Source organism: Trachemys scripta, chromosome 4 (assembly GCF_013100865.1).
Source record: "Trachemys scripta elegans isolate TJP31775 chromosome 4, CAS_Tse_1.0, whole genome shotgun sequence".
Lineage (NCBI taxonomy): Eukaryota > Metazoa > Chordata > Testudines > Emydidae > Trachemys > Trachemys scripta.
Window position 1 is genome coordinate 73,665,704 of NC_048301.1, and position 23,127 is coordinate 73,688,830.

At 42.3% G+C, this 23,127-nt stretch overlaps 1 protein-coding gene across 1 annotated transcript; it reads left to right on the top strand.

Annotated features, from left to right (window-relative positions):
• The first annotated feature begins 1,705 nt into the window (after window positions 1-1,705).
• Window positions 1,706-17,223, top strand: LOC117877166 (astacin-like metalloendopeptidase). The gene is made up of 11 exons (XM_034770004.1): window positions 1,706-1,839; window positions 2,012-2,036; window positions 4,136-4,273; window positions 5,892-6,009; window positions 6,270-6,448; window positions 9,883-9,964; window positions 11,576-11,703; window positions 11,978-12,093; window positions 13,400-13,625; window positions 15,622-15,740; window positions 16,720-17,223. Exons 1-11 carry the CDS (start codon window positions 1,771-1,773, stop codon window positions 16,990-16,992), a joined length of 1,473 nt encoding a protein of 490 aa, XP_034625895.1. The 5' UTR covers window positions 1,706-1,770; the 3' UTR covers window positions 16,993-17,223.
• The last annotated feature ends 5,904 nt before the right edge of the window (window positions 17,224-23,127 follow it).

The window sequence follows — 23,127 nt, forward strand, 5'->3', positions numbered from 1 at the left end:
TTTATTAACATCATGTCAGAGTTACTAAGAAGGAACAATGATAATACATCAGATCAAGGACTATGTGGCTAAAAATAGAGTGTCATAGAGCAATAGAGATGAGAGAAAAGAGGGAGGGAAGGAAAGAGAATGTAAACTACAGTGGTGTAGTCACATTGTTTGGGCATGTAATGAAACCCAGCCCTTAAAATTATTATACCAGAATAGTAAGGCAGATTGCTGCAGACAAACAGATGGTACCAGAAAGAAATTCACTTCTGAGAGATGCTTATCCATGCTGTACTAGACTAGCAGTTGACACCAGAGGTTGGGTCACTGATTAGCCTGGAGATGTATCTGATTCTTTGTAGCTATCAACAAATTAAGTTAATTCATGATGTAATTCCCTTGACTTCAAGGATGAATCTGACCCATGGTCTGCAAGTGGAGTCAATAAAGGTTCCGCAGAATGACGATGGAAAACTCCATGGCAGAACTTCAAAGGTCCCTTCCAGCCCTCCTTGATGCACACTCAGACGAGTGACCCATATTCACACTCTACATGGTGGTCTGGTCTTTTGTTCCCCATGTTTTTGGCATTTAATAATTTTTGCTGCTGGCTCCCCTGGTCATTTTGTGATGTGCAGCTGCGGAAATGTGGTTTCTGAGTTTGATCTGCAGCAGCTAGCGTGGAGGGTGGCCCTGGGCTTTTCAGCCTCTTGGGAGGCTCACCAAATACTAGAGTAGCAAACTGAGGAGCCGTTCCATCCAAGTAGCTGTCTTCTGCTACGGCTTCTTTGTGTCTGCCCCTCAGTATTGTATTATTGGAAAATGCCACAGCATAGGTAACCCTAAATGTCACAGAAATATGTGAATAGGGTTAATGATGTTTTAGTAAGTTTAAAAGCATGATGTCAAACTGCTCCTGCAAATTCACAAATAGAAAAGTACACCTCTACCTCGATATAACGCTGTCCTCAGGAGCCAAAAAAAATCTTACCACGTTATAGGTGAAACCGCGTTATATCGAACTTGCTTTGATCCACCGGAGTTCACAGCGTTCCCCCCCCCCCCCCGGAGCACTGCTTTACTGCGTTATATCTGAATTTGTGTTATATCGAGTCATGTTATATTGAGGTAGCGGTGTAAATGGATTTGTTCTCACTTCAATGGGAGTTTGCCTGGCAGAGCCAGATCATTCCTCTACCTGGAAATAACCTGCCAATGGAAAGGGAAACAATATGAGATTCTCCTCACAGTGCTCCCTCTCAGTTCTTCTCTGAAGGACAGTCAGAGGTGGAGATTGCCCTGGTGCAGAAGAAACCAGGGATCTGGACCCCGTGTGGTTCTGTCCCAACTCCCTGACAGCATGGCTCCAATTGTGTTTTCATGGGGGAGGGAGAAATGCCCATCTCCCCTAAGACAAACCCACCCACTCCCTGCCCCTGACTGCTCAGATTCCCAGACCCTGCACTGGGGGTGAGGGAATGCTGTGGCAGCTCCTGGGATCCTCATAGAGTTAAACTTGAGTCATCTAAAGGTTACTTTATTTTCTTTCCTATTGCTCCACTTCCTCTATTTTCTAAAGATAAATAAGTATGAAATGAAAGCCTGCAACTCTGATGGGAATTTGTGCAGCTTGTTTATTTTGTGAAAATACATCATGTTATCTAAGTTTGGTCCACTTATTAAAAGCAGCAGCTTTCTTATATAAACATCTTTCAAGTAAACTAGCTGGGGCTTTGGGGAACAGAGCTCCAGAACACAGAAGACTTGCTCAGAAATTTGAAGATGAACCTTATTCCACTGTCAGCCCTTTTAGCATTTTTCTATAGCTTTGCACTATGTAAACCTGTCCAGGTGTGTTCATGCTGCCATGGCCGTTTAGACTTTGCATCTCTGCAGATCGACCTGTCTGTCCAAAAATAAGTTATAATATTTCAGCGTAGCCCAGAGTTTGTTGTGATTCTACCTAATGATAGTTTTCTTTTGATGATGTGAACATACTAAAAGATTTCCTTTCCTTTTGCAGGTAGCCACAAGAAATAATGAAATGGGTGAGTTTGATTTTAACTATTCTATAGATACTCGGGGTTCTTATGGATAAGGCTGTCCTTTTTATTCCGTACACTTAAATACTTCAGGCCTAATTTTCCACTCGGTTATACAAGGCTTATACTAGCATAACTCCTATCACTTCAAAAGAGCTACCTCTGATTTACAGTGCTGTAACTGGGAGGGGAATAGGGCACATAGGCTAAAATTTTCAGACCTGGATGCCTTCTAAACCCATATTTAGGCCCCTAAATATAAGTGATTATGGAGATTTTCCAAGGTGATGAATCACACTTGCAGAGCCTGTCGACTTCAATGGGAGCTGGAGTTGCTCAGGTCCTCTGCAGGTTAGGCTACTACTATAATTTCAATTTTAGGGACTCGGAGCTTGAAAATTTTGGCCATAATTTTTTATCACTTCAAACATAATCCTCTGTGTCAGTACCTAATGGTGGGCCCTGGAAAACGAATCCAGTTGTCTCTTTGAAACTCACATTAACTTGATGATTTATGTTGGTATGATAAGGAAATCAAGCAGGGTTACTGAATACAGGGCCGGCTCCAGGGTTTTTGCCGCCCCAAGCGGCGGGAAAAAAAAAAAAAGCCGCGATTGTGATCGGCGGCAGCTCCACCGTGCCGCTTTCTTCTTCGGCGGCAAGTCCTTCCGTCCGAGAGGGACAGGGACCCTCCACCGAATTGCCACCAAAGAGCCCGACGTGCCGCCCCTTCCCCTTGGCCACCCCAAGCATCTGCTTGCTTAGCTGGTGCCTGGAGCCAGCCCTGACTGAATAATTACCCCAAGGAATGCTATTTTGCCAATGAATACGACCAGTAAAAGAAGAGAGCAGAATCTCTTCACCCTTTTTATATAAGTGATCCCCATCCTGGCTGTCTGACGCTGGGCCAGATTCAGTCTTGATGTAAGCAAGCTCAGCTCTCTTCAACATCAGTGGTAGATATGTCTGCTTATGCCAGAGCTGAATGTAGTCATTTGTCTCTACCTTCTCCTCTGGCCACTCTCCACACTTGGGGGTCACTCATTCACTTGTGCTGTCCCTTTTTCTTTCCTGTGTGACATTGTCACTTCTTTGTCTGCACGCACAAAACTTCACGTATATTTGGCGCAATAATCGATACTTACTGCCCATGAAAAACACAGGATGGGAATAGCAGTGGAGATTTGGAAGTCAGAACTGGGGGGCATATTATGATGTCATGTAATACTTCACAAGTTAACCTGGAGACTAATTAGGGGCACATACTGAATAATCCCCTTAGAGACAGTAATGGCTCTTGGACAGTTTAGAAGATCTTTCTGGATGCCAGTTAAGACTTTTCTTTCACTCTGCAAGTCTCAATGAAGGAGAGCAATGCCTTACGTGTCTAAAACACTTTCCATGCTGAAGGATCCCAAAGCTCCTTTAGCAAATGTATACACTATAATTCACATGACAGAATGTCAGCGATTGAAAGTGTGCAATGGCCTATAGGTTATCATATTTTCTTCACTGGAAGTCAGGAAGGCCTTACCTGTCCCAGCACATCAAGGTTTATTTTAAGAATGGCCATACTGGGTCAGATCAAAGGTCTATCTAGCCCAGTATCCTGTCTTCTGACAGTGGCCAATGCCAAGTACTTCAGAGGGAATGAACAGAACAGGTAATCAAGTGATCCATCCCCTGTCATCCATTCCCAGCTTCTGGCAAACAGAGGCTAGGGACACCATCCCTGTCCATCTTGGCTAATATCCATTGATTGACCTATCCTCCACAAACTTATCTAGTTCTTTTTTGAACCCTGTTATAATCTTGGCCTTCAAAACATCCTCTGGCAAGGAGTTTCACAGGTTGACTGTGCATTGTGTGAAAAAAATACTTCCTTTTGTTTGTTTTAAACCTGCTGCCTGTTTTCCACACAAACATATTTACTAATCCTTTTGTAGATTATTAGAAATAACTTCTCACTCAGGACATTTTCTAAGACAAAATGGGCAGGACACTGAAACTCATTGGGAGTTGGCTGCCAAATTCCCATTTGTGCCTTTGAAAAATCACCCCATTTCCCATGTCTAGTATGTTCTTTATTCTCTTTTTCTGCCTAGAGAGCGATACAACTCTGCATGAGGGTGACATTGTCTTGAGAAGGAAACGCAGTGCCATAAACTGTGACAGCAGCTGCTTCTGGCCCAAGTCCCGTGATGGGCTAGTTAACGTCCCAGTTAATATTTCTACAGAGTTTTGTAAGTCCCGTGTAAATGTACCTGTGAAATTAGCATGGATTTTAACACCAGATTATGAGGATTATTTCACGGCAGTATCTCTGTATCATGTGTCAAAAGTGATTTTAACCCAAGGCAGCCTTTATGACTATTACCCTTCCCATCAGCTGCTCTTAGGACAGTTTGGCTAAAATAGTATATAATTTAGTAAAATGGATATTTAAAGGTGTGGTTAATTGACAGTATTTAGTTACAAAAATACCAATGGATTCATACATACTAGTCTATATTTACTGACATTTAACAGCTATGGACCAAATAACATGTCTAATCTGTTACTTCAGTGAATATATTTGTATTAATATATTATTACTTTTAGTAATAAATATTTTGTCCTCACACACTAGTTTTTATGGAAGGATCTCAGAAAGAGCCATACCAACAGTAAGGCCTTATTGTCCTCTCCCATGGGAAATGGTGAAGAGGAAAAGACAAAGGAAATCTCCATGAGGTTTTCCCTGGAGAGATTTCTTCCTAATTGTTTTGCTGGGGTCAGTGGATCCGTGGTCAGTCAGTGGATTTGTGGAACAGGCTGCAGAATTGGTGCCTTAACCTGGAAGATCTCTATAGAAGCCCTGTCTTCATATGAGCTCTGTGCCACTTTCACCACCCTGCTCCCATGCAGATTGATTCCTTTGGAGCAGCACTGCCTGTCTGCAACCACCAGTGACTTCCCTGGGGACCCCTCCTAAAGAGTTATTCTCACTTTCAGGGGAAGAGGCATGGACATTTAACACAGCCTGGGTCTGGGTTAACTTTTCATGGGAATCACTGTGGTGCCATTTGGGGGCAGGTGGACAATGTGGTCCCACCTATCCGTACAACTGTCCCGCTCATTCCTCATCCCTTTCTTATTTGCATATCCCTGGACCTGCAGAACCTCCTCTTGAGGCAAGGGGCAATGGGGTACACTGATGCAGAGGCATGACTGTGCCCAGTAACTAATTCAGTTTTACAACATCCCTGTGGCTAGGTAAGGATTATTTACTGTAATGTTACAGATGGGGAAACTGAGGCACAACATTGTTGTGGGACAAATTTTGAAAAGTGGGTTGTAATTGAGGGGGCCGACCTAAGCCAAAAGTTTCAAATATAGTCAAGCACTTAAAGGCATGTTTAGGCACTGAATAAAAATGCTCTGATTTTCAGGAGTGCTGAACACCTGCCTCTTCATGTGACTTCAGTGGGAGCTGCAGGTGTTCAGTATCTGTGATAAACAAGCCGCTTTTATTTAGCTGCCTAAATGTAGTCAGCTGTCTAACTTTACACATCCCAGACTGACTATTTTGGCCTTAACCTCTCTGTTTTAGTTTCTCCATCTGTCTAATGGAGATAATAATACTGACCTACCTACCTTTTATTGCCTGTATAGTAGTTTCATCGTGCAAGGCAATGTACATAAGGGATAAGTATAATTATTATTACTACCCTAATCACTTTGAAGATCCCTTAACCCTCCGTACTCTTATCCAATTTGACTTCTGTGATAGGAAAATAACTAGGTGCAGAGATTTAGTGGAGTGGACGGCCACATAATAATCAAAATACCATTGTTACGTATTCCCCCTTTTCTTCCTAGCTGTGGAAGAGAGGACTTGGATTGCTGAAGCAATGCAGGAGTTCACAACCCTGACTTGTGTCCAGTTTATAAATCGCACAACAGAAACCAACTACATAAGCGTTGTACCTGGGGAGAGGTCAGTTCCATCAGTCCTAATTGTGACTAGAAGCATATTCTTCAGTTTTCTTTCTTTCCTGCTTGACCTGGATTTAAATAGTCCCAGCTGGTAGCAAACTCCAGGAGCCTGTGATTAAGAGAGTGAGTTGTCAGAGCTCATACAATTTTTCATTTTTCTCTTTTTGTTGATATTTTTGGTTGATTACGTTGCTTTTCAGCTATGGGACTATAGCTTGTTGCACGTGACATCTTTGGTTATTGGTTGCATGTTCCTTTCAGCTGCTGGTCTCACTTTGGAAAGATTGGAGGTATGCAGAAGGTGGGCCTGATGAAAACCGGTTGCATGAGTAAAGGAGCAATTCAACATGAAATGAACCATGCGCTGGGTTTTTTACATGAACAGGCCCGGAGTGACCGGGACAACTATGTTAAGATCATGTGGGAATACGTTATGGCAGGTATGTCCAAGGGAGTGGTGTGTGGTGTTGATGGTGATAGTAATAGTGCTTATCCTAATTCTTTACAACTTTAAAATGTTTACCAAACATTACATAATGAGGGATGGGACTGCGGAACAGAATACCAAATAGTGACAAATTACTTCAGCAAATGTATTTGATTCTTCCTTCTCAGACACATTGAAATATATGTGCTTTCCCTGTGAGTGGGATGTGAGCATGTTTGCTCCACCAGACCCTAAAACAGTTTGCAGCACAAATTTTCAGCCATTCCCACATTATCCTGAGTAAATTTCAATTGTATTATCTTGTGCTTAGACATCACAGGTGGTTTCTTGCAAGATATTATAATTATTTGTTATTTATATAATGCCATAGGATTCTGTGGTGCTTTTCAATGAAGTATAAAGAGGAGACCCTTAAGAGAAGGGGCTAAAAATTCAAGGTTTTACCAAAGGTAGTGGACTTGGTTCTGATCTAATTCACACCCATTTTACAGTGGTGCAACCCCACTGACTCAAATGTAAATGAGATCAGAATCGGGGCTCATAATGAGAGGACAACCCACCTGGATGCTGTGAGGACAAGGCTAATGAAAAGAAGGGATTTAGCTCTGGAGTTTCCCCAGAGACCGTGAGAGATTAAAGCAGGTGGCTTCACAGGTCTTTATAGTTATTACTTATTTTTATGATGCCAAGAAGAGTAAAAATAAAAAGAAAAGAAGGAGTTAGTATGCAGTGTCGGTGTAATCATATCAGTCCCAGGATATTAGAGAGACAAGATGGGTGCAGTAATATCTTTTATGGGACCAACTTCTGTTGGTGAGAGAGAGAAGCTTTTGAGCCACATACCCTTCTCAGACCTGAAAAAGAGCTCTGAAGAAGGCTCTATCCTTTTCCCATGGATGTCAAAGGCAGAATTCCCATTGACTTTAGTAGTGCAGGATCATGCCCTGAGATCTTTTGCAATTTCCCAGCTCTTCCACCTACTATTTTTTCCCAGGGTTTCAGTATTGCTTTTTTTTTTTTTTTAATAATAAACAACCCTACAGTTCACCTTGGAAGTTTTCCCATTTCTTTGCTTTGACAACATATTGCCTGCTGTTTTGTTGCCGTCCACTTAGATCCTTGAAACCTGGCTTATTTTTCTCAGGTTTTTTTTAATACAAGATACTGTTCTGCTCCTTAGGCCAGAACTTCTATTCTAGCTCTTTCTCCTTGCTTATAGTGTTTAGGTTCTGGGCCCCAATTCAGCAAAGCACTTCAGCATATGCTTAACTTTAATCACACGCTTAAATGCATTGCTGAACACAGATGGACTTAAGCATGTTTCTGGATAAGCACATGCTTAAATATTTTACTGAGCTGGCGCCTAGGTAGTCATTTCCCTCTGTCCATAAGACTCCCCAAATGATATGTTATTGTTTACATTTGTTTGCCTCATCAGTCAGCTAAAAAGAATCTGTTATACCCTTTTTTTTTTTTTAAGTTTTTCTCTGTAAATGTTGGTGGGCGACTCGGGGCAGTTTATCATGAGAGGAAGGATGATCTTGTGCTTGACGAGATCTGGGTTTTATTCCTGGCTCTGCCACTGACTACCTGTGTGACCTTGAACAAGTCACTTAGGCCAAAATATTTACATTTGGGTGCCGGCAGTCAGGCATTGAAACCTGCATTTAGGCACCTGAACAAGTGTCCTTATTGTAAAAGGTGCTGAACACCTTCAGCTCTCTGAAGTGAATATAAGATGAAGGAATGTGGTAAACTTTATAATTTAAGAGAAAATTTTGCTGTAGCTATTCTGTGCCTCAGTTATCCCAACTGTAAAATGGAATTATACTAACTTAACTCACAGGGGACTTGATTAAGAAAATTAATGTGTGTAAAGGTGTTTTGAGATCCATGGATGGAGGGTGCTAGAGAAAGGCAAAGGATTTATTGCTTACATGGTTTTGACATTTCTATATGAACAACTGATGCTGAGACCCTTTCATATCTGCTGGTTAATAAAAGAGAACAGCATAGAGGGGGGAAAATCACAGTAAACTGTGGCAGCTTTTCACTCCCCTCCTCTTGGCTATAAATGGGGCAAATGGAAATTATCATGAAACTATACATTGGCCTGGTGGAATCAATGCTGATAAGAACCAACCTGAACCTTTCTCCAAACCTCCAATCAGTTTTTTGAGATATGAAAAAGTTCAGTTAATTTTTGGATTTTCCCTGCATTTCATAGTCCTGGATTGGCCCAGGAGTGAAAGCGCTAAATGAAGAGACTGTTTTTTCCTTCAAGCTCTCTGGCTCAGTTTTGCAGACTCAGACTCAAGAGACTTAGATAGCTGGGATGAATTTCCGATAAGCATTCAATGTGGGGGACTTATCCAAATGGTTCCTGCTTTGCCAGCCACTAGTAACAATAACAGAGAATCTCAGGTCAAAGGGTGAAGGAGAAAGGAAGGATGGCCCAGTGGTTTTGGCACTAAGCCTAGGATTTAGGAGACCTCCCTGCTCTGCCTCAGACTTCCTGTGCGACCTTGTCAAGTCACTTTGTCTTTCTATGCCTTAATTCCTTATGTGTAAAATGGGAATAAGAGCATTTTCCTACCTCCCAGGGCTGTGGTGAGGATAAATACATTATAGGTTGTGAAGGTCTCAGATATTACAGTAATGGGTAGGGGGGGTAAAAGTATCTTAGACAGAAGGAACATTTTTACTAGGATCCTATTCTGTGCTGTTATGTTGGCTATAGGCAGGTTGGGAGTGAAGTCAATGGGAATTTGCCTGAGTAAGGACTGAGCAAAACCTGAATAAAGATCTCGGTGTTTGGCCCTTAAGAGGTATACTTTGGTACAACTCCATGGCAAACCCTCTCCCTTCTTCTGCAGTTCTAAGGCTCCTTTGGCAATGGCCAAGTGCATTGCTACTGCACAAGGAGGAAAGTCAAGGTTTTGCAGAGCAGCACCTTAGCTATCTCTGCACACATCTTCCCAGTGCTCAGCCTAGCTAGTCAGCCACGTTTTCCTCTCAGGGCATAGATACAATATGGGTACAAACTCTGCTCTTGGATGCACAGGTGCAGATCCTGTTGAAGTCACTGACATTCAGATGCCAGTGAAGCGTACCATAGAAACTCCTAAGACAGACAAGTGCATGCACATCACAGGGTGGAATTGGGACCATAGCTCATGTGGATCAAATTCTGAAGTCCTTACTTGGCTTTTAGGACTGGAGCCAAAACCCTCTGAAGTTGATGGAAAGACTCATATGGGCTTAGGTGGGCTTTGTGTCAGGCCCATGCTCAGGACAATCTCCAATGGGAATAAATATATTTTAAGTATTCTAACAGCTCTGTGAGGACTGCAGTAACACTTTAATATTTTTTTTCTGGTCTTGATCCTGTCTTGGTGGTTGAAATGTTGCTTTCATACCTTGCAGGGGAACAAGGGAACTTTAGGAAAGTGAATTCCAATAACCTGGGTCTTCCCTACGACTATTCCTCAGTGATGCACTATGGCTTGTAAGTTGGAGGCTGGGGCTTCCTTTCATAGATGCGAGTGGGGCTCTAATCTCCTATTCAAACTTAGGAGACAGAATTGCTCTTTCTAGGGCATGGCTATTGCTATTCACTTAAGGTATGTCTATACTCCAAGCCGAAGGTGTAAATTCCAGCTTGAGGAGACATACCCGCGCTAGCTACAATCAAGCTAGTGCACTAAAAATAATAATAATAAAAAAAAAGTATAGCCATGGTGGCATGAGCTACAAGAGGAGCTATCCGCCCTAAGCACAATCCTGTTTGAGACTCCAGACACGTACTTGGGTGGTTAGCTCTCCTGCTGCCACAACTACACTAATTTTAGTGCACTAGTTTGATCACGTGATACGTCTCCTCAAGCTGGAGTTTATACCTCCAGCCTGAAGTGTAGACATACCCTTAGAAATGCGGGAACACTTATGACGAAGGGAATCTATTCCTACTGTCTGACTTAGCCCTGGCAAAGGTAAAGAGGGATGGGGCTGGAAGAGAAAGACCGTGGAGTAACAGGTTTCAGAGTAGCAGCTGTGTTAGTCTATATTCGCAAAAAGAACAGGAGTACTTGTGGCACCTTAGAGACTAACAAATTTATTTGAGCATAAGCTTTCGTGGGCTACAGCCCACTTCATCGGATGCATGGACTGGAACATACAGCAAGAAGATATATATACATACAGAGAACATGAAAAGGTGGAAGTAGCCATACCAACTGTAAGAGGCCAATCAATTGAGATAAGCTATCATCAGCAGGAGAGAGAAAAAACCTTTGAAGTGATAATCGAGATGGTGTGAAGGTGTGAAGATATATTAACATGGGGAAATAGATTCAATTAGTGTAATGACCCAACCATTTCCAGTCTCTGTTCAAACCTAAGTTAATTGTATCTAATTTGCATATTAATTCAAGTTCAGCAGTCTCTCTTTGGAGTCTGTTTTTGAAGTTTTTTTGTTGCAAAATTGCCACCTTTAAATCTGTTACTGAATGGCCAGAGAGGTTGAAGTGTTCTCCTCCTGGTTTTTGAATGTTATGATTCCTGATGTCAGATTTGTGTCCATTTATTCTTTTGCGTAGAATACAAAAACAGACTTTTATTTATTTATTTATTTAGCCCTTAACACAGAAGCCTGTAGGAGGCACCTTGCCCCACATTTGCACTAATGGGCAGCAAATTTCTGAGCATTTTCCCAAAGCAAACCAGTAATTAAGATAAATAAATCCTGTCTAGCTGGAGGCAAGAGACAGCAAGTAGCAGTTTCAAATATTCAAAGAATCAGGAGCTCAGACAGCAACCTTGCTCTTCAGAGCATTCTGGTTGGGATACAGAGTTCATTCTAATGAAAGGTTTGGAAGGAATCATCCCCCAAACAATACATTCTCCCCTTGTTTTTTCATTTCAGTGTTGCTGGACACAAAGCTGCTTCCTCAGTGCTCTTCCAGAGATATCTGTGAAGGCTCTTTGCTTGCCCTTTCCTAGTTAGTTAATCTCTTCAGAATCTTAGACAAATGTTACTTAGAATATTTCCCACAATAATACAAATGCATCACTTAAAGTGGGATTTGAATTAGACACATGATTTCCCCTGCTTCTGCAGATATGACTTCTCTAACACCTCTGGGAAAGCAACTATTGTACCGATTCCTGATCCCTCTGTACCCATCGGACAGAGAGAGGGACTGAGTAATCTTGACGTGGCTAAAATCAACAAGCTCTATAGCTGCAGTAAGTGCTCCAAACACTATGTACTTAATTAAGAAACTTTATGATAGCTGCTAATTTCCTTCTAGCTTATTTTACTAGCTCCATTATTTTGCTTACAGTTATTTAATGCATTTAGTAGATGAGCATTGACACATTTGTGAACATGACAATTAATTTCTCTTTTATAAATTTGACTGCCGTTAATGGATGGAAATAGCTGTGACTGGATTTTCCCTTGAAGAGGATTTCTCTGCATCTTTCATTTTCTTTACAACTGTTTTCTTTTGTTCTTCAGATTGCTGTAGCAATGTGCTGCATAAACCTAGTGACACCTTCTCTTCTGTCAATTACCCATCCTTATATCCAGACAACAGCAACTGTCTGTGGCTCATTCGCATCCCACAGCATCAGGTGATTTTTGTTAGGAAAAAGGAGGTTTGAATAGGTGTTAATAATACATGGCATTATTTATCAGATTTTTAATGTCATAATTTTAATAATATTATATATTAAATATTATTTAACTGTGTCAGTGATTAACCATAGGAACAAATACAAGGGAAGTGGTGGATTCTCCATCTCTTGATGTTTTTATATCAAGACGAGATGCCTTTCCGGAAGACATGCTTTAGCCAAACACAAGTTATTGGGCTCAGTGCCTGAGTAACTGGGTGACACTTAATGGCCTTTGATATACTGGTGGTCAGACTAGATGATCTAATGGTCACTTATGACCTTAAAAAGCTGTGAGATAATATATCACTTTCCGATGCACAGATTAATAGCATAACCCTTTTGGGGTCTGATTCTGCTCTCATATATATCAGTTTTATACTGGTGTAACTCCATTGATGTCAGTGGAGTTACTCTGATTTACACCAGTGTAAATGATTTCTGAATAAGGTTTTAGGTGCAAAGATTTACTGCTGTACAGGGTTTTCCTTTGGCCACTCTGGGGAACGGTGGCAGGGAGAGGGGAATCTCTCTGGCTGCTGGGAGGTGGAATCCAGATGAGACTCTCATGCAAGTCCAGTCCCTCACTCTCTGTTTTTCTATACTTGGTCCTGCTGTTCTTGTCAAACCAGGAAGCTTCATGGGCATGTAGCATAGAGAAGTGGCTGGGGACAGGAGAGTGGGGACTGAAGCAGCACTGGCAAGGTGAAGAGCTGGGGAGAGCAGGCTGGGAGCGAATGAAAGGTAGGCAAGCAGCAGAAGGGTCTCTATGGTGTCATTACTGAAGGTAGGTGGAGGGGACTAGAGAGATGGAAGAGGCACCACTGAAAGGAGGGGAGGGTAAAGAAAGGGTAAGAAGGGGGGGATGGAAGCAAGTCTCCTGATGACAAGAAAGGAGAGGAGGAGAGCTCTCCTGAGAAGGGAGGAACAGTACACGGAGTTCAGGATTTCAGCCAAGATCCTCTTTGACAAACAGATTCACACTGAAATCCACACACAGATATGGGATGTAGGTCAGGGTCAAATAAGGATGGAAAAGAGTAGAAGTCAGGGTCGACGCAACCCATTAGGTGACCTAGGCGGTCGCCTAGGGTGCTACAATTTGGGGGGCGGCGACCGCGGCGGCGGGACCTTCCGCTGCCTCTGTGGAGGGCAGCATTTCGGGGCGGGACCTTCTGCCGCCTAGGGCGGCAGAAAAGCTGGCGGCGCTCCTGGTAGAAGTCAGGGCAGATTTGAAGTGTTTAATTTTCATGTTCCTCTTCAGGTTTTCCTGCAGTTTGATGCTTTTGATCTTCAGCCTTCCTCAGACTGTACCTCTGACTACATCAGAATTTATGATGGAAGCAGCAGGAATTCCAGTGTCTTACTGGACAAGTTGTGTGGGATGGGGTCCTTACCCTCATTGGTGGCTTCTAGAAACATGATGCTTGTAGAGTTTGTGAGCGATGAGGCTACTGCAGCAACAGGTTTCCAAGCCTCCTATAGCCAGGGTGCGGACAGTGCCTCATTTACAGAGCTTGGTGACATTTCTAATTTGTGCTTAGCAAATATTCATTGTGGAATTTTGCAAAATGTGTTTTTCTATATTTGAATTTTTGGTGGTAAACCCTTTTTTCCATGTTATCCCTTCCACCATCCATAAGAACTGTTCAAAGCCAGCAGCTTGTGAAGCTAGGAATGAAGAAAAAAAATAAATGAAAAATAGGATCCTATCTGGCCCTCACACCAACAGCTCTCAGGTCTCACTCATTCTTCTGGAGGTCAAGGAAGCCTTGTTGGGCTAGTTGAGGTCTTTACAGCTACCTGTTTAAAAAAAAAAAGTAACTGAGCAATAGGAGTTGCTAGCCACAGAGTGAAAAATGGCTGCAGAACACTCCACTAGCCATCTGGATATCTATGCAACTTTAGATCTCATGAATGACAAGGTAGAAAGTAGGGGCCACATAGAAGGTATTTTTAACAATTGGGAGCGGGGGAAGTGAGGCAGGGGGAAAAGGGATGGCTTGGGTCTACAGGTTTCAGGCCTATCATTTTCTAGGTTGGTTCAAATCAGCTTATCTGTGGACTTACCCCCTTGTGAGGTCTGGGCTTACTACACAAACTAAGTAGGATAGGGCCCTGTTAGTATTTGGACAGGGGAGACCCTCCCCCCAAGAAACATCCAGGTGCAGCAGAAAGTGGTTTTGGTGCTTCAGCAGGTGGCCATCTGACCCCCAAGTCAATGCTGAACCAATGATTCCACACTGGTGTGATGCCAGAGGGTACTGAGGAGAATTCTTTCCAATAAGATGTAAAACCAAGGTCCTGCCACTTGGTGGTTATTGAAGGTCCCATGGCACTTTATCTAAGACAGGATACTGACCCCAGCGTCTTGGCAAGTTTCAGAGGAAGTAATTACAGGCTGCCTACTTAAACTTTTCCGGTACTTTCCCTTGGCTCTGGTCATTTTTCACTTCCTGATTTCAATGCTTCTGTGTGTGTTTGGGACCCTCCCAACTTCTCTTGAGAGGTTACTGTATTTTGGGGGGAGCAGTGGGGAAATAAACTACTTGGTGGCTATAGTTTCTCTGTCATTAGTGAAATGCTATGGAAGGAAAGGCATCAAATACAAGTAAGATCATTATTACTTATTATTACTTCAACTCCAAAATGTAACTTTGGTTTTTATGGGGAAAAAGTGGAGGACACCTCACTGTTTGACTTTTCACAAAAGGAAAAAAAAAAATTAATTAATGTTGTAGCCAGCAGTTTGTTCCCTCCCACTTCCCTCCTATTTTTGTCACTCTCCCTTGCTGTAGGACTATGATACTAGGTATAATTTTCAAAAGTAAATTTTACCCAGGATCTGATTCCTTAGCTACTTTCTTGCAATTGGAGCTGCACAGGCACCGCATAGAAAATTATTAACTCTCTACATCAAATAAGTGCTCCTGAAAGCTCATTTCCTTTTTACTGGCTATACAAATATATAAGAAACTATTTCAGACACATTTTTGGGACTAGTTTACTAGAACAAGTTACTGTCTATCTACCACAAGCCTGGTCTCAGAATCAAGCATTGGCTGAATTCTTGGTGAACAGAGAGGATGCTCTATAAGTAGAAATGTGTCATATTTACAATTCTGCTCCCTGCTGGTTGAAGAAACAAAAATTGGGAAAAAAGTGGGGATGGGCTTAGGAATGTGCCAGGGGAGGTGGGTGTGGGGCAAACCCTCCCTTGTCTACATTAAAGTTATTTAAGTTCAGACCTTTATTCAGCATTAAGTTGCAGTTTCCCCCTCTTCTCCAAAGGAGAACCAATGCTATGCTCTAAGCTCCGTCAATACAAATGGAAGCACAGATGCTGGCCATAGAAAACTGAGTAGGAGACATTTTCTTTTGGCTCTAGAATAGGCCCATATTGATGTCCCTTCGGATTCTTTCTTCCTGCTCACAAGCTGTTAATAAGCTCATTAACATTATCTGTGTGGTTTCTTTTCTTCTTAGTGAAATGTGGAAGCACTTTGACGGGCACAAGTGGAGTGATCACCTCCCCGAACTACCCCAACAGGTACCCCAAAAACCAGGACTGCTTCTGGATCATCAGTGCTCCAGCAGATCGCAAGGTGAGATGTTGATGGGCTATTCTGCTGGCTCCAGCAATGCCTTCTGACTGCTTCTCTTTGCAGTACAGAATACCAGTTGTTCTAGCGCATCCTAAGAAGCAACATCAGCTACTCAAAGAATGAAATTTACCCCTGTGCACTGTGTAAATCCAACCTAAGCCTTCACAATAAAGACTTCAGTAGGTGCCATAGGCCTTATTAGTTAAAGAAAACCATTTTAGCCTTGGATGTGAACTGATGGTGACGTTGTCTCGTAAGTGGTAGGTTTAGCTCAAAATAATCTCTAGGGCTATGTCTACACTATGAGCTACCGATGTGATTCCTCCTGCTCCTCTACTCATATTTGCAATAGCTCTCATTGAGCTAGTGAGAGTCTGAAGAGCAGTGTAGCTGCAATAGCACAGATAACTGCGGTGGAGGCATGGCTTAGCCATGCCGAGTACATACTCACTGGTTTTGGGGGGAGGGGTGCATAATCGGAACAGCTAAGCCTTGCCTCTGCTGCCGCTACCCCTGTTGTACTGCTGTTTAGACTCACCCTCGCTGATAGCTAGTGCAAGTACGTGTATGGGAGCAGGGGAATCACACCCCTAGCTTGTACTGTAGACATAGCCTAGGTGAGAGCCAGGAAGCTGAAATGCTACACTGGTATTTTGAATATTTGCTTCTAGAGAGATTCAAAACTGTATCTGATGCCTTCCTGCCAAAGAGAGTGAAATTAATCCTGCCACAAGATAGGAGATTACCCAAATGACCCACCCTCCAAACCAAATGCCTTTTGAGTTCAAACAATTTTATAATAAAATAAATTTGCATTCAGTAACACTTAAAGCCCACCCAAGATCAGGGCCAGACTCCTGGGGCACTGTACAAATAGCAATGGACAGTCTAGGCCCCCAAAAATTTATAATCTAAATAGACAAGATAAAGGTTAAGGGAAAGGTTTGCAAGCAAAGTGTTCTTGTTGTATTTTCTATAGATATCTCTAACAATGGTCTCCTTTGAGCTGGAGGACATTGATGACTGTAAGTATGACTATTTGCTTATTCATGATGGGAGCCGATCCACATCTCCAGCTGTTGGCCCATACTGTGGAACAATGCAGATTGCAGACTTTACCTCCTCGGAGAACTTTGTGCTGGTAGAATTTCACAGCGATTTTGCTTGGGTGTTTCCTGGATTCATGCTGAACTACACTTTTGGTAAGTCTAATTGCAAAAATTTAGGGAGGGCTGGTGAATTTTCATGTTGATAAAAGTGTGAGACTAGTTTGTTTTGGGCTAAGTTATTATTTTACTGCTCTAAAAGTGTACATTGTGAATCACACACAAATAAAGGACAATGTCCTTGATCTTAGGCCCAGGTCCTCAAGGTATTTAGGCACTCAACTAAATACTTTTGAGGATCTGGGTCCAACAGTTTAAGGGCCCTCTCAGATACGAGCATGTAGTTATAACCTGCCCATCACCAGGGCAGGGGCATATAGTCATTTTGTTACAAAAATAAATGGCCACATTTTCAAGAGTTCGGCGTAATAGGTACTGAGCTCTATTGAAAATCTGACCCTAAGTGTCTGAGTGAGCATTTCTGTGCGCTGAGAACTTGTGAAACTATGGCTATCTTTTAGGTGTCTAAATGGAAACCAAGCTCTATTGAAAAGCTGTCCCTAGAGATGAGACCTAAGAAAGGATGATGACAAATGTTGTGGGGCAGAAGGATGTGAGATTAAAGGCTACAGCGTTAAGATTATGGCCGATTTTAAGTCTTGAAAGTCCCACCGCTTTTTTGACTGTTTGCATATGTATAAAACACACTTTATGTGAGGAGACGTTTTTGCATAGGCCAAACGAGTCCTCAGAGTGATTTAAAGCTCCTCATCTCTAATGATTAAAGTCCTAGTCCAAAACCTGTTGAAGTCAAAGGGAGCCCATTGATTTCAGTGCCTGATCCAAAACCTATTACGGATCAGATCAAACACATTTAGCTGCCTAACTCCTATTGATTTCAATGGATTAGGCACATTACCACCTTTGAGGAGAGGGACCTAAGTACATTGTGTCCACAGTGCTCTCAGCATCTGATGGCACAGGATTAAGGAAATGAACCAGACCTTGAATTTGGATCTCCATAGGGTAGTGTACAGCACCAGCACACTATACGTCAACGCTGTATATACATGGTCTTTGCATTAACAGATGCTACAGTTGCGAATGTTCTGTAATTGCAGTTATGCCATCATGAAGGAAAACTCAAGGAAAATCTTCCCCCAGTGCCAGGAAGAAAGAAAAGAGTGCCTGGAAGGATACCGATTTACCTTGCTCTTTACCATTTGCCTGCAATATATTTTTTCAGACACTGGTTCATTTTCAACACCAGAATGAATGCTCTTCGCTAATATAGATGTGGGAATCTGAACTCTGAGACTGGTACCAAGATGGGAGGGGGTACAGAGAAATGGAACTTGGGAATACTATGTGGACACCACACATTCTCAGCTCTGGTAAGAGCCGGCTTTCCAGGAGCTGTAAAGTCTCCCCATATTGCACATGGTTGCCTCTTTGGATTTGCACCTTGGAAGGAGAATGTAACAAAATTTTAACTTTACTCATCCATGCTGTGGTCTCTCTCTGGCTTTGTCTTCACTGCTGAAAATGTGCATTTTTTTTTACCCCAGGTTAACTAATGTGTGTGAGCTATTTTAAGTAAAAATGCAATGAAGACAAGGCACTTTAGTTCTACCGCAAGGTAAACTAGGTGACGTCAACACCAGACTGGGGCATAGTGCTGATCTTGCCTAGTTTAGTTTTACTACGAGGAAAAGTGCCTGTGCTTTACCTCAGGATTGCCCACAAGTATTAGTTACCCCAAACTCCCTCCTCCCCCAAAAAACCCACCCAATGACAACAAAACCCAATTTTTTTTTCCAGATAAGACAGTTTTGGGTTACAGCACTCAGGCCACGCCTACATGGGGGCACTCCAGAAAGTTAAGGCAAATCAACTAAAAGGTATGAAGTCAATGGGCATAAATTAAAACAAATCTGTCATCTCCCTTGCCCCTATGGTTTCATTCAGGAGTAAAGTGGCCTTAGTCTGCTGTAACTTAATCCTATATGTATGCAGTGTTGTAGCCATGTCAGTTCTAGGATATTAAAGTGACAAGGTGGGTGATGTAATATCTTTTATTCAACCAACTTCTGTTGGAAAGAAGAGCTCTATGTAAACTTGTCTCTCTCACCAACAAAAGTTGGTCTAATAAAAGATATTACCTCACTCACCGAAGAAGTGGGCTGTAGTCCACGAAAGCTTATGCTCTAATAAATTTGTTAGTCTCTAAGGTGCCACAAGTACTCCTGTTCTTCTTTTCACTCACCTTGTCTCACTTAATCCTAAAGGCATTCTACTCCTGAATGAAACCACTCATGGGGGAGTGCAACTAACACACTTTAATTTATGCACTTTGGCTTCACACTTTTAGTTCATTGCCTTAACTTTCCGGAGTGTCCTTTGTAGACATGACTGGCTTAAGTCAAGACTACAGTGTCCTCTACTCACAACATCTTCACCCTTCACTCCTTGTTCATGCCTACTTGCTTCCCTATTAACAGCTAGTTAAGGTATGTAGCTGCAGTGGCTTTATCTTCAACCTACTGTCCTTTGGCCATTAACCTTCTACATAGCAGAGTCACTGTGGCTGCTTTCCCAGCTTGATTTTGTATTGGAACATCTGTGCACATAGCCTATCTGCATCAGATGATAAACTTTCTAGGGCAAAGTCTGTCTCTTCATATGCATGTATGTAGCACCCAGCACAATGGGGCCCCAATCCTGATTGTATTGCAGTAGTGCCCAAAGGCCTCAAATAAATTATTATAATGATGATCTATAACGGAAGCAATTTTTTTGAAATAATAATAATCCCTATTGGTAGATATCAAGCACTTTACAAAAGAGGTCAGTATCATTCCCCCATTTTACAGACAGGGAAACTGAGGCACAGAGCAGGGATGTGACTCGCTCAAGATTACCCACTAGTAGAGCTGGGAATGGCCCAGGAACTACAGCTTGTAGCAGATCTTTGGCTACTGGAACAGCCCATGGAAGCCTGTAGCAGGGTATACTGGCCCTCTAAGGTTATACCTTTCTCTGCTAAATTAAAGAGCCCTTTAGAACCTGGTATTTTCTCCCCAGGAAGGCACTTATACTGTAATCAAGTCACTTTGATTTTCTTTTTGATAATTGAGACATATGGAGCTCTTCAGGTCTCTCACTGTAAGGCATTTTTTCCAGCCATCAAATCATTTGTGGCTCTTTTCCGTACTCTCTCTGATTTTTCAACATCCCTTTTAAAATGTTGAGACCACAACTGGATGCAGTACTCCAGGTTCAATCTCATCAATGCCTTATAAAGAGGCAAAAAATCAATTCCCTACTCACTATGCCTCTGTTTATACATCCACAGATCAAATGAAGCCCTTTTTGCCAGAGCACCACAGTGGCCACACCTGGTGAGTCCCTTGTTCACTATGACAGTTAAATCCTTTTTCCGAGTCACTGCTTTAGGATACAGTCCCCCATTCCGTAGCTCTTGCCTGCATTCCCTTGTTCCTAGATGTAGATGTTTGCATTTGTCTGTATTAAAACAGCATTTGTTTAAGTAGGCCCAGCTTACCAATTGATCTAGATGCCACTGTATGATTGGCTGAGTGGTAAATAATGATAGGGACAAGCCAATCTGTGTTGTCTGCAAGTTTTATCAGCAGTAATTTTATATTCACTTCCAGATCATTGATGGAAATGTTGAATGGCATCAGGCTACTATCGATCCCTGCAGAATTCCACTAGAAACACCCCTCTTCAGCGATGATTCCCCATTGACAACTACTTTGAGATCTGTTAGCCAATTCTTAACCCATTTAACTTGTACTCTATTGATATTGTTGAGTGCAAATTTTTTAGTCAAAATGTCATGCAGTATTAAGTGCAATGCCCTACAAAACTCTAAGTATATTACATCTACACAATTACTTTTATCAACCACACTTGTAATCTTGCCAAAAGAACAAGGTCACGTTTCTTTGAAAAAACCTCTTTTCCATAAAATCATGTTGATCGGAATATAATTAAACCCAATTCTTTATCAACTGAATCCCAAATCAGCATTTCCATTATTTTGTCCAGGACTGATGTTTGGCTAACCAGCCTATAGTTACCCTGGTGAACCTACTTGCCCTTTTTGAATATTGTTACAGCATTGGTACACTCTTTCCCCCAAATATTCCAAGATTTATTAGAATTATCATCAAAGTCAGGTATCTCAGTCAACTCTTATAGGACTCTTGGGATCAAGTTATGTGGATCAGTTGATTTAATGTTTTTTTTAACATCTCTAGTAGATGTTGAGTAACATCCTCCTTAGCTACTAATGGACTGGAAAGTACTTCATCATCTTTATGTGATAACTACATTATCCTACTTCTTTCCAAATACAGAACATAAATATTTATGAATTTTTGTTCCTTTACTTCATCATTAATGAGATGGAAATCGTAATATTGTAATAGCCCTATAGAATTGCTAGGATTTCTTTTGTTCCTCTTATACTTAAAAGATTCCTTGTTGTCCCTCGCTCTGCTAGCCATGGATTTCCCCCTGACATCTTTAGCTTCTTTATCAATTTTCTACACTTAATGATTTTAAATTTACATGAATTTCTGTCTACTTCCCCTTTATTACACTTGTTAGGTATTGCTTTTTTATTTTTAATTGCTGCCTTCATTTCACCTCTGAACCAAGATGGGTTTTAGCCAAAGTTGCCCTCTTCCTTAATTGTGGAATCATGACTTTTTGGCCATTTTAGTTCACATTTTTCTGTCTATATTTTTCCCTCTGACTCAGCTCCAGTCATGATTTCCCTCAGCTTTGGGAAATTAGACCTTTGAAGCAGCACATGTGTGTATGTGTAGGGCTAGTTGGATCTGTCTTTTGTTTGCCCATATTGACTATAACTGGATCATGATCACTGATCCCCAGGCAATCACCAACTTCCATGTCTCCAGGGATTATTTTTTCTTTATCAGTCAGTGGTCCAAAAGAGAATTACCTCATGTTGAGTCAACACCTTGTGTGTTAGAAAGTCATCTATAATTTTAAAAACTCTAATAATATTTGAATTATGTTCTTTGGTGAGTGAGCCAACCTCTGAGAGGGTTTTTAAGGGACAGGGCCAAAGCAAAGTAAGTAGACTTTGGAAAGAAGCAGGGGAGGTGTCAGGCCTGGTGTCAGCTTTATTTATGTCAAGGTCCCAAACCTGGAGCTAGTGGAAGAGGGAGGACACATGTTCCCCTTTAATTCTGAGTGACCAGCAGAAAGTGTTGCTGCTACACCTGGAGAAGGGAAAGATTGATGGACCCTCAAAAGACCCCTAAGGGAGGGCTGTGACACAGAGGAGACTGTAAAGATTTTCATATTATTTGGGACTGCAAGATGTGGAGTTGGCCGGTTTAGCCTACTAGCTAAACCAAGCAATCAAGTCAGGAAACTGAGGCAGCAGCCACACTCCATGAAGAGAAGATGTTATGGGGCCACAAGCAGCCAGATGTAAGAGCAGCTGAGACTGCTCTGTCTGGCAATGGGGATCACCCTACCACACAGTTGCCCTGGGCTTGGGGTAATGCAAAGGTGATTTACTGCCACCCCCAGGGTTGTACTAGGTACAGCATGTCAGAGAGTTGGCCCTATTCTCCCTGCTGGTGGCTCACCAGCTTACTTGGAGGACATCCAGCCATGTGTTTTAATCTTCCTTGGGTCTCAGCTGGCTCCACACTGTTTCCTCCCTTTGCTTCTCTGGCACTTTTCCTGGCACCAACTCAGACTGTTACCTCCTCACAGAAATGGAGCCCCACAACCCACCTGCAGGATCATTGCTCCCTCCTGCTGCCAAAATACCAGAGTAGCTTAGACATAGCCTCTCCTAGAGCTCCACCCCAGAGGTGTGAGCCTTCTGGTTTGCCTCCCCAAGGGGCATCTGAGAAGATGTAACACATCAGGCACACAGACATTTTGCACAGAATTCTCACTTCATGGCTCTTAACATAGATTACAGATCATAGTACACAGACATCCTGAACACACTGGCCCCCACTCTAGCTCACTCTTCTGTGGGAAGTCCTTGGGGTACTATTTGCATTCAGGTAGGCAGGATCTTCCCCTACCTGCTCAGGATTCTGAAGCAACTTCCCTCATCCTGAGCTGGTGAAAACAGCCAGAGACACAAAAATGATCAGGTCTTGCCCTCTTATAACCTTCCAGTCCCTCTGTCAGATGACTCCCACATCTACCGCTTCAGCTGATCCCAGACCCCTAGCACATGACTCTTCTCCTGGAGA